Source organism: Mustelus asterias, chromosome 14 (genome assembly GCF_964213995.1).
Source record: "Mustelus asterias chromosome 14, sMusAst1.hap1.1, whole genome shotgun sequence".
NCBI classification, from domain to species: Eukaryota; Metazoa; Chordata; class Chondrichthyes; order Carcharhiniformes; family Triakidae; genus Mustelus; species Mustelus asterias.
In genome coordinates this window covers 9,697,566-9,709,837 of record NC_135814.1, presented here as the reverse complement: position 1 = coordinate 9,709,837, position 12,272 = coordinate 9,697,566, and the positions used below count along the sequence as shown (strand labels likewise).

The 12,272-nt window shown below is 46.3% G+C and overlaps 1 protein-coding gene across 1 annotated transcript in view; it reads right to left on the bottom strand.

The window, feature by feature from the left end:
- Window positions 1-2,181: 2,181 nt before the first annotated feature.
- Window positions 2,182-12,272, bottom strand: part of sema5ba (sema domain, seven thrombospondin repeats (type 1 and type 1-like), transmembrane domain (TM) and short cytoplasmic domain, (semaphorin) 5Ba) — a 323,927-nt gene continuing 313,836 nt past the window's right edge. Inside the window, exons 21-23 of the mRNA XM_078227863.1 lie at window positions 10,308-10,346; window positions 6,857-7,065; window positions 2,182-3,808 (exon numbers count right to left, since the gene is read on the bottom strand). Coding sequence (XP_078083989.1) covers window positions 3,656-3,808; window positions 6,857-7,065; window positions 10,308-10,346 — 401 coding nt within the window. The 3' untranslated portion in view covers window positions 2,182-3,655. The remainder of the gene's footprint in view (window positions 3,809-6,856; window positions 7,066-10,307; window positions 10,347-12,272) is intronic.

Below are 12,272 nucleotides of genomic sequence, written 5' to 3'. Positions count from 1 at the left end.
TTCCATTGGCTACCATAACCCAATTCCATTCCCCAAATAGGTTTCTGATTGGCCAACTAAAATCATGTGATGTCAACCCCATTTGGAACCATGAGCACCATAACCAATACAAATAAAACAGTGGTGCATGGACTGTGCAGGTATATATTCACACACCAATACAAAAATAAGGTAGCAGATGGTAAGTGTTACTGTTGCTGGTGACAATTATAATAAGACACTCCTGCATTTTCTCTTCTCCATCCCCCAACCTGCCTAAGAAAAGGTCACGGCCCACTCAGGCTACTGTATACAATAGAACCATCATATGATACAAGGACCACTTATAGTGGTCGATGAAAACTAAAGAACACCAGATTAGTTACCACATTCCGGAGACTTGTAGAATCATAGAATTATAAAAACCCTATAATGCAGAAGTTGGCCATTCGGCCCATCGAGTCTGCACCAACAACAATCCCATCTGGGCCCATCCCCATAACCCCACATATTTACCCTGCTTATCCCTCGCAATACGCATCCCGGGACACTAAGGGGCCAATTGAGCATGGCCAATGCACCTAACCCGCACATCTTTGGAGTGGGGGCGGAAACCGGAGCACCCGGAAGAAACCCACGCAGACACGTGGGGAGAAGGTGCAAACTCCACACACACAAAGCAGGGAATTGAACCCGGGTCCCTGGAGCTGTGAGGCAGCAGTGCTAACCACTGTGCCACTGTGCCACCCATAGTCTATTGAGGCTCACTAGTGCGTCAAGAGGCAGGAGGGAATGATCCAGGAGAAGTAGGATCACCATCCAGACAAAAATGGGGGTAAAAAAAGTCTGTTTCAAAAACTACTTATATTTATATAGCACCTTTAAAACGTACCAAAACCACTTCACAGGAATGTTATTAAAACAAAATTTCACATCGGGTCACATAGGGAGACATTAGGACCAGCGACTAAAAGATTTGGCTGAAGAGGTAGATTGTAAAGAGCGTCTTAAAGGAGGAGAGAGGTGGAGACGTTGAGGGAGGGAATTCCAGAGTGTGGGGCCCAGGCCACCAAAGACAACTAAGAAATGAGATGCGCAAGAAGACAGAATTGGAGGAGTGCAGAGATCTTGGAGGAGTGTAGGGTTGGAGGAGGTTACCGAGATAGGGTGGGAGGGATGCACTGGCAAGAGTTGAAAAAAAACCAGAGGTGGGCGTTTTAGTTTTCCAGGCGCATTAACGCAATCCTTGTTCAGATCACCTCGGAGCTCCATTCATGCTCACACACACACACATACATGAATTATCTAGGAAAACTGACCAAACATCTCCTCCAGTGCACCCAAATGTACTTGGATCCTGGGCAATTGCCACCAGTTCAAAACAGCAGTTCATTGCATGGGTCAAACCACAACCATGTGAGTAAAGACCACCAGAAAAATCTGGCAGCTATGGTGTAAAAGACAGGAGTTTTCACTCAAAGGAGGATAAACCATCACCATTGGCAAGTGATTCTTTTAGCTTTTTACATGTACCTCAGTGCAGGTAACCTTATAGCTACCTTTGCATGCATACACACTCTCAACACATAGAATCATAGAATATCTACAGTGCAGAAGGAGGCCATTTGGCTCATCGAGCCTGCACTGACCACAATCCCACAAACATCATCCAGGAAAATTTGGATTCCCCCTTTTGGGGGAACCCAGTTGGTTGAGCTATTGTATGAAGTTTGGTTTTCCTTATAATCGATGGAGAAATGCAGATTTGACCACAATTGGCAGCAGACGATTACTTGGCAAAACAGGTGAAGCAGCAGGGTTTGAGTGCAGCGTCCCCACATAACAATGCCTGAAATCATTGAGTAGATCGACACAACTTCCAACTGGCATCAAACACCAATAACTTGCTACAGGAGGTCAAAGCCAGTGAGCTGAGGTGGGTCCCAGGTGACCCAGAATTTTAGTCACTGGAACCAGCTCTTCGCTTGAGCTCCGGAAGCTGACCAGACCTCACGTGTGTTGCAGTAAACTTTGGACAGAACTTGTGTCTGTGGTTTTCCACCAAGCTCGTCAGGACAAGGGCAGCACGGGGAGGATTTCGAATTTCTGCTCAAACATCTTTGGAGTCTTGGACTTTGGAGAATATGTGGGCGAGTTTCAATTCACAGGACAAACAATGAACCGGAAACCCACCCTCAGGCAGCGACACCCCTCCACGCCACCCCTCCTCCCACCCACAACACAGCCTTCGCTTGTTGTTCAAGACTGGGCACTGGAGATACCTCCCTAACAGCACACCGGGTGTACCTATACCACCACCTTCTCCAGGGTAACTGGGGATGGGCGATAAATGCTGGCCTAGCCAGCAATGCCCCACATCCCCATGGAAGAATATTTTAAAATTCTGATGTTGAACTTAAACCAAGCAGTATGACGGGGGCGGGGGAGGGGGGGGGGGGGATTTCATATTTCTGCTCCATTGGCCTTTGTGAAACTCTACACTGCTGCAGTTGCGGGCCCCTCTGCCCTTTTCCCCATTACCCTTGCATACTAGCACAATTCTTTTCAGATACACTTTTCGGTGGAGCAGGTAAAATGGAGGTGCAACTTATATCCGCCAATAATAAATACGCAAAGAAGTCAAACGTCCCAAACTAAGGACAACCTTGCATTAAATGAATAGAGTTGAACCTTCAAAGGACTCTCTGCTCCAGATTATTTTAGCAGTTGCTTGTCGATGAAAGGGATTTGAGGCCTAACTGAACTTGGTGACTAGTTACAGCGAACAGGGCCATTGTGAGCCCTTGTTTGGCATGTTTAGGTTGCTCTCTGTATAGATTTCATTGAAAAAGTGCAGAATTTCCGATTCTGGGAATGCAAGTGAGGACAAAAATAGAAACAAACCATAATACAGCCTGAAGCTACGCAAAAGAAACCTAATCAGTTTTAAAAATCAAGAATGTTTTGATGGGGAATTTTGAACTGCTGATCGGCTGAGATGAAGGAGGTCGGGAGAGGATCGTAAACAATGTCATGGAAATTGCTGCAGCGAATGGCCTGTTTCTGTGCCGTAAATACAACGTGAGACTATGTTTTGCTACTGTTAGGCTCCATAAGGTACACATCTGAAAATTAATACTGAAAGGGGGAAAGAGAGAAAAAAAATAAACTTTCAATGACAATAAAAAATAACACCCCCCCCCTCAGTAACGAAGGAGTATTTCTGTATCCAGATGCTATAGTCTCATTCTCAAAATCACCTCTGTGAAGAAACCCTCAGCAAATCTACTTTCACAGAGACAACACGTTGCTGTGGCAACTATCGTATTGTTCATCCACTGTGGTGGCCATTTTGTTTCCGCCATTTTGTTTTTCTCCCCGAACATGAAGCAAAGATCAGTCTTTCTCGCCAGGGAGTCTATTAAGAAGAAAAGAAAAATCCATTGCTTACTAAGTCATTGCTTCTTATAAGTCATAAGCAAGTCTTGATGGCTGGACCGCGGATCTTGAAGAAGTGCAAATCGTTAATGAAGGACTCCACAAAATTTGGACTGTGATTGGCTGATGCTATGACTCAACTACAGTTGTTTGCTATGATTATGGTTCATTCTCAGGGGGAAATCCATTGTGGTTCAGTTCGAAGCACCGTCTCCAGGGGAAGTTGGCTCGGAGGGCTTTAGGTGTAGGTTCTCCCAGGCGAGGAGTCAGGTCTGTAGTCATACTTATTCAGGGTGGTGGGGTAGTACGTTGTGGTGTACACATTTGTCTGCTGTAGCGAGGAGAAATAGTTGCTCCGGTCATCAGGAATCAAATTGTTTTTGTTCAGCGTCTGAGGCAAAATAAAGAGTCAAATTAATGTTTAAGGTTCAAAGCAACATCAGACAATTTAAACAAAATGCTCCTTAGCTGATTTAAGAAAAAGGTAAAGAATTTGCATTTATCTAGCGCCATTCCCTGCCTCTCAGAGTGCTCCACAGCCAATGACGTACCTTTGATGTGTAGCAGCTGTCGAAATGTAGGCCAAGGTGTTTTATGCACAGCAACATCCCACATGCAGCAGTGAGATAAATAACAATGTTTTTGAGGGATAAATGAGAACTCCCTTGCTCTTCGTCAAGACGTGTCCACCCAAGAGAGCACATGGGGCCTCAGTTTAATCTCTCAGCTGAGAGTTGGCACCTCCGGCAATACTGCACTCCCTCGGTACTGACACTGGTTTAGTTTCAAGCTTATTTATTAGTGTCGCAAGTAGGCATACATTAACATTACAATGAAGTTACTGTGAAAATCCCCTGGTTGCCACACTCCGGCGCCTGTTCGGGTACACCGAGGGAGAATTTAGCGTGGCCAAAACACGTAACCAGCACATCTTTCGGACTGTGGGAGGAAACCGGAGCGCCTGAAGGTAAACGCTCCACACAGACAGTGACCCAAACTGGGAATCGAACCCGGGTCCCTGTCACTGTGAAGCAGCAGTGCTGACCACTGTGTGTCACGTGCCACCCACTGACAGTGTCATCCGAGGTTCTGCTCTCGAGTCTCTGGAGTGGGGCTGGAGCTCACAACCTCTGTGTCGGAAGCCAGCGTGCTAAAGCACTGAGTCGCGGTTGACTAAATGAACACAAGTGGCTATAATAAACTATTTTTCACCCCGCTAAGAGGAAATTAGTTTTCAATTAGCGTCAACCAGTGATACCAACGTGTCTAAATGAAATGAAACGCAGCACACAGTTTATATAAGGTTTGTGATGAACTTTTCTAAAGAAATTGCAATCCCAGTACCTCCACATAACCCCCTCATCAGTCACAACACTGTAACAAGAGGTTGGGGGTGGGGGGGGGGGGGGGGGGGAGTTGCTACAGTGTGCACAGAAGTCACATGTCCACATTGAGAACCAACTGACCCACTTAGGCCGGGTAATAGCCTCTGTTAGTTGACTGAAGGTGACCAGAACCCTCTGCTTATCAGTAATGAGTACATATGGCTAATTATTCCTTCATAATACATTTACAATGCACAGCATTAATCCGTAAAACCCATCACGCTGCAGACAAGATTAGTGCAGGAATTTTATAATAAACCTGGCTTTTAGCCAACAAAGATAAACCTTCAGTTTAAACAAAGCATAAATCAGATTTGATGCCTTGATTATAAACAGGATCACTGAAAGCAAATTCCACTCTTCCCCTGCTCAAACAGAAAACAAACTCATTAACAATCTGCTTTCTTTTCCACAGTTTCATAGATTCCCACAAGCACAGGAAAAGGCCATTCAGCCCATCTTGAAAGAGCTATCTGATTGGCTCTTTAAGTTTATTTATTAGTGTCACAAGTAGTAGGCTTACATTAAGATGGGAATGGAGGGACATGGTCCCCGGAAGGGTAGGGGGTTTTAGTTTAGTTGGGCAGCATGGTCAGTGCAGGCTTGGAAGGCTGAAGGGCCTGTTCCTGTGCTGTAATTTTCTTTGTTCTTTCTTCTTTAACACTGCAATGAAGTTACCTAGTCGTCACACTCCAGCGCCTGTTTGGGTACACTGAGGGAGAATTTAACATGGCCAATGCACCTAACCAGCACGTCTTTCAGGCTGTGGGAGGAAACCCACGCAAATACGGGGAGAATGTGCAGACTCCGCACAGACAGTAAGCCAAGCTGGGAATTGAACCGGGGTCCTTGGCGCTGTGAGGCAGCAGTGCTAACCATTGTGCCGCCGTGCCGCCCCTGCAACTGTTCTTAGTTCCACTGCAACTGTTCTTATGCTTTCCCCACCCCCACCCCATCCTGCCATTTTGTTCTTGAGTTCTCCACCTGAAAGAAGCCCCTTGACGATTCTTTGCTGATCTCTGGAAAAGTGCTGTCGTCTTAATGCGAGGTATGTCCATTCAAAAGTCTGACAGCAGCAGGGAAGAAGCTGTTCTTGAGTCGATTGGTCTGTGACCTCAGACTTTTGTATCTTTTTCCCGACAGAAGAAGGTGGAAGAGAGAATGTCCGGGGTGCATGGGGTCCTTAATTATGCTGTTTGCTTTTCCAAGGCAGCGGGAAGTGTCAACAGAGTCAATGGATGGGAGGCTGGTTTGCGTGATGGATAGGGCTACATTCACGACCTTTTGTAGTTTCTTGCAGTCTTGGGCCGACCAGGAGCCATACCAAGCTGTGATGCAACCAGAAAGAATGTTTTCTATGATGCATGTGTATAAGTTGGTGAAAGTCGGAGCTGACATGCCAATTTTCCTTAGTCTTCTGAGAAAGTAGAGTTCTGAGAAAGATTTCCCTTGTCCCTCTTACAGGTGAGGACTCATCATGTGTTCCCGTGCCATTAACATGCCTGGTATCTTGCCCGGCTGACCATTCATGAGATTTAGAGCTTGAGCCTTTCTGGGCTATTTGGCTCACAGCGGAACCCAATCGTGACCTTGCCCAACCCCCACAGGCTTGCATTTCTCCACACCAAAGACTATTTATCGCACACCCTGGATGTGTCAGCGAGTTCTCAATGGGGACATGTGGCTTCCATGCAGACTGCATTCACCCACTCGCCTCTTTCCTCCCACACAGCTTTGGAGTGTGGGAGGAAACTGGAGCACCCGGAGAAACACACGCAGACACGGGGAGAATGTGCAAACTCCACACAGATGGTTTCCCGACGCTCCCAATGGTGGGGGTTACACATAGTGTGACATGAACCAAAGATCCTGGTTACATGGGTAAGATGGGTATAGAGGGATATGGGCCTGGGACCCTGGCACTGTGCCACTGTGCCACCCATTTCAGCACAGGAGAAACAGCCAAGGAGAAGGGAAGATGCCAATTTCAACACAAACAAAGCACAAACATGCCAGCCCTCACTAATGGACAGGATGTGTAAATTCACCCTTACCTTGATTTCCATGGGATTGTAGAGTTCATTCTTGTTACTCTGAGTGCTGCCTTTGTAATTCAGGTGGTTGGGGGTGGTTGGATGAATGACTGTAGATTCCTGAGACTGCCGGTGGCATCGCTGGCAATATGCATAGATCAGCAGGGTGATGAGCGTGGCACCCAGGAAGCAGGAGACCCCGGTGGCAATCAGATGGTAGACACTAAAAGCTGGGTGAACCAATGGTTAGCAACTTCAGTGAAGCACCAGATTGCATGTCACAACCTTCAGACTATACTGCGAACACAGCTCAGATGTGCTACCATCCAGCTATTGTTCATTGAACCATCAAGACATGTTGCTGTGAGGAAGCATGTTACTAGCTCCCTGCGACACCCTGCACCCACCCTGTAACTACTTCCTGAGCTACACATTGCTGTCTCCTGATTCTGTCTCTGTAACTAAATCCTCAGGTGCACCTGAGGTACGCTTCCCCAGAAACTTTGTCTTATAAAAAGCATTTAGAAGGTTACATGGGTAAGATGATGTGGAGATGCTGGCGTTGGACTGGGGTGGGCACAGTAAGAAGTCTCACAACACCAGGTTAAAGTCCAACAGGTTTATCTGGAGTCACGAGCTTTCGGAGCTCGTGTGAGTGGAAAATTGGGTTCACAAACACGGCATATATAGACAGAGACACAATTGCAAGATAATGGTTGGAATGCAAGTCTTTACAGGTAATCAAGTCTTTACAGGTGCAGACAATGCGAGTGGAGAGAGGGATAATCACAGGTTAAAGAGGTGCAAATTGCCTCAAGCCCGGACAGTTAGTAGAATTTTGCAAGCCCAGGCCAAATGGTGGGGGTTACACATAGTGTGCCATGAACCCAAGATCCTGGTTACATGGGTAAGATGGGTACAGAGGGATATGGGCCAAACGCAGGCAATTGGGACTAGCTTAGTGTTTTAAAAAAAGGGTGGCATGGACAAGTTGGGCCGAAGGGCCTGTTTCCATGCTGTAAACCTCTATGACTCTATGACCTAAGTACATAAGGAATAGGAGTAGGCCATTCGAGCCCTCGAGCCTGCTCCACTATTCGCTAAGATCATGACTGATCTGATGGCAGCCTCAAGTTCACTTTCCTGTCTGTCCTCAACAAGCTTTGACTCCCTTATCTAACAAAAATCTGTCTAACTCAACCTTCAATATAGTCAATGGCCCAATGCCCACTGCTCGCTGTGGAAGAGAATTCCAAACATTAATGACCCTCTGGGAGAAGAAATTCCTCCTCATCTCCATCTTAAATAGGAAACTCTTTATTTTGAAACTGTGCTCCCTTGATCTAGATTCCCCCATGAGCGGAAGCACTCTCTCAGCATCCACCTTGTCCAGCCCCCTCAGAACTGAGTGTTTCAATAAGATCACCTCTCATACTTCTAAACTCCAACTTGACTACAGGCTCCATCCTTCCTCATGAGACAACCTCCCCAGCACAAGAATCAGCCTCCAGAACCTTCTCTGAACTGCCTCCAAGGCAAGTATATCCTTCCTTAAGTAAGGAGACTACTCCAAGTGCGATCTCATCAATGCCCCATACAGCTGTAGCAAGACTTCCAAACTTTTATACTCCATCCTCCCTTGCAGTAAAGACCAACGTTCCATCTGCCTTCCGAGGTTATTTGTCGTATCTGCACGCTAACTGTTTGTGATTTATGTATGAGGACATCCTGCTTCTCCTCCACTACAATGTTCCAAAGTTTTTCTCCATTCAAATAATGTTCTGTTCTTCTATTCTTCCTGCCAAAGTGGACAACCTCAAGTCTTCCCACATCATACTCTATCTGCCATTTTAATTGCCCACTTGGTTAACCTGTTTACATCCCTTTTGCAAGCTCTTTGGGTGGGATTTTCTGGCTGCGCTCACCCCAAGACCGGAAAATCCCAAGGTCAACGGACCTTTGCATGGTCCTGTCCCGCCCGCTACGATTCCCATGGCGAGCGGGACGGGAAAATTCCACTCTTTGCATCCTCTTCACAGCTCGATTTTCTATCTATCTTTGTATCGTCAGCAAACCTGGCTGCAATCCACACGGTTCCTTCTTTCAACTGATTTAAAGTTTATTTATTAGTCACAAGTAAGGCTTACATTAATGCTGCAATGAAGTTACTGTGAAATTCCCCTAGTCGCCACACTACGGCGCCTGTTCAGGTCAATGCACTTAATCAGGAAGTCAATGGTTGAGGCTCCAACACTGATCCCTGGGATACGGAACTCGTTACAGTTTGCAAACCTGAAAATTACCCATTTAGCCCATTTCTGGTTCATGAGCCAGTCCTCAACCGAGGTTAAATCATTCCAACATCATAAGCTCTTATATTGGCTAGTAACCTTTTATGTGGCACTTTATTGAATGGCTTCTGGAAAGCCAAATATACTACGATCCCCGATCTCTTTGTCTGCCTTGCTTATTACATCCACAAAGAACTCCAATCAATTAATCAAACATGATTTCCCTTTTGCAAAACCATGCAGGCTCCACCTGATTATATTATGATTTTCTAAATGTCCTCCAGTTTCACATTGCTGCCTTCCAGTTCTCTCCCTGTAAGTAAATCCTCAGGTACACATTACTGTCCCCAGTACTCACTCTCTAACAATCCTCAGGTACACATTACTGTCGTAGAATCATAGAATACAGTGCAGAAGGAGACCATTCGGTCCATCGAGTCTGCGCCGACAACAATCCCACCCAGGCCCTAACCCCATAACCCCACGTATTTACCCTGCTAATCCCCCTGACACTAAGGGGCAATTTAGCATGGCCAATCAACCAAGTCTAAAACTAGAGGGCATAGATTTAAGGTGAGAGGGGAGAGATACAAAAGTGTCCAGAGGGGCAATTTTTTCACACAGAGGCTGGTGAGTGCCTGGAACAAGCTGCCAGAGGTAGTAGTAGAGGCGGGTACAATGTTGTCTTTTAAAAAGCATTTAGACAGTTACATGGGTAAGATGGCTATAGAAGGATATGGGCCAAATGCGGGCAATTGGGACTAACTTAGGGGTTTAAAAAAAAGGGCAGCATGGACAAGTTGGACCGAAGGGCCTGTTTCCATGCTGTAAACCTCTATGACCTAACCCGCACATCTTTGGACTGTGGGAGGAAACCGGAGCACCCGGAGGAAACCCACACAGACATGGGGAGAACGTGCGCACAGACAGTGACCCGAGGCCGGAATTGAACCTGGGTCCCTGGTGCTGGGAGGCAGCAGTGCTAACCACTGTGCCCAGTATTCACTCTATATCATTCCTCAGGTACATGTTACTGTCCCCACTACTCGCCCTCTAACAGTCCTCCTGGGAAATGATTTATCACAGAGAGTCTGAATATTTGATTCTAAAGGGTGTCACAATCACTCAGGCCACAACACTCTCTGACGATGCAGTTTAGCTGTGGCAGTTCTAGGACTCACCTCCACAGTTGCTGTCACTCCCAATGGCTGACTGGATCACTGCAGGAGAGAAGAAGAGTAGTATTTAACCTGAATGGAGCAGAACCTCAAATCCCAAACTGAGATCACTTCAGAATTCTAATCAGTGGTCGCATCCATGCAGTGGGCCTGTTATTGTTTTAAGTTTTTTATTTATTAGTCACAAGTAGGCTTACATTCACACGGCAATGAAGTTACTGTGAAAATCCCCTAGTCGCCACATTCCAGCGCCCGTTTGGGTAACACTGAGGGAGAATTTAGCATGGCCAATGCACCTAACCCGCACGTCTTTCGGACTTTGGGAGGAAACCGGAGCGCCCGGAGGAAACCCATGCAGGAAACTCCACACAGTGACCCAACCCGGGAATCGAACCCGTGTCCCTGGCGCTGTGAGGCAGCAGTGCTAACCACTGTGCCACTGTGCCGCCCCTATCCACTGTGTGGACGATTCAGAAACCTGGACTAATAGTCCTGAGAATGCGAGTTCTGATCGCGCCATGGCAGTTTGAGTGCTGAATCCAGTCAAAAATATCCGGAAAATATATTTTTAATGATATGGTATCAGTGCGGCCATGAAGCTATCAGAATGTCATAAAAAAGCCAATCGATTTACGACAGGAAAACTTGCTATCCTTCCCGGTCTGTGCATCCCATATCAACTCTCAGCTACCCTACCATTCAGTTGCAACATCTTCTTCTCGAGGGAAACAGCAATAAATACCAACTTCACCAGCGATGAACTCACCTCCCAGAATGAATACAATAAACTGGTGAATCCACCCCAAGAAATAGAATCTTATTCTCAATGAAAGGACAATGAAATCCCAGTTACAGGCTTCCCACCGTCAGTCTATCAGGCTGTTACCAGCTACAGTGTTTGGGATTGTGATTCCTTTGCCACTGGCTTGATTAAGGAAAACTTAAAGCAAAGTTGTCCCTACCCCTTCCACGTATAAATGGCCTTTCAGAATAAATCGGAACGCTCTGAATTTCAGACCAACTCGTTGGCTAATTGAACACAGCAAGATCCCACAGTCTGTAGTGAACCATGGAACCATGGCACAGGAGGAGGCTATTCAGCCCATCGAGCCCATTCTGACCAAGGAAAAGGCTACTTGCCTTCCAGTTGGAGGTGTGTTGCCCTATAGGCTATGCTACTACAGGTGCAGATAAGAAAGACTTGCATTTGGGGGAGATGCTGGTGAATTGGCAATATCACTGTACTGGTAACCCAGTAGGGCCAGGCTAATCCTGTGGGGACACAGGTTCAAATCCCACTCTAGTAGTTGGTGCAATTTAAATTCAATTTAAAAATCTGGCATATAAAGCAACCATTGTCAAAAAAACCCATCTGGTTCACTAATGTCCTTTAGGGAAGGAAATCTGCTGTCCTTACCTGATCTGGCCTACATGTGACTGCAGACCCACAGCAATGTGGTTGATATACCACTGCTCTCTGAAATGGCCTAGCAAGCCGCTCAGCTCAAGGGCAATTAGGGATGGACAACAAACATTGGCTTTGCCAGTGACATCCACATCCCATGGAAGATTAATTTATTGATGCACAGCCTTTCACAGTGAGGTTCTTATGATGTGCAGTCACTGCTGTGATGTAGGAAACTCAGCAGCCACTTTGAGCACAGCAAGATCCCACAAACAACATCCTGATAATGATTGATTGAGAGATAAATATTGACCAGGACACTATGGGGTGGGCACCAGTGCTCTTTTTCAAAATAGTTCCATGGGATATTTTATATCCACCAATAACAGGTATAAGGTGCCACCAGTACCTCTGACAATGTCACCAGGAAGATTGACCTTAATTTTTTTTGTTCAGACTCTGGAGTGGGATTTGAACTGTGATTCAGAGGCAAGATGTAGAGATGCCGGTGTTGGACTGGGGTGGGCACAGTAAGAAGTCTCACAAAGAACAAAGAACAAAGA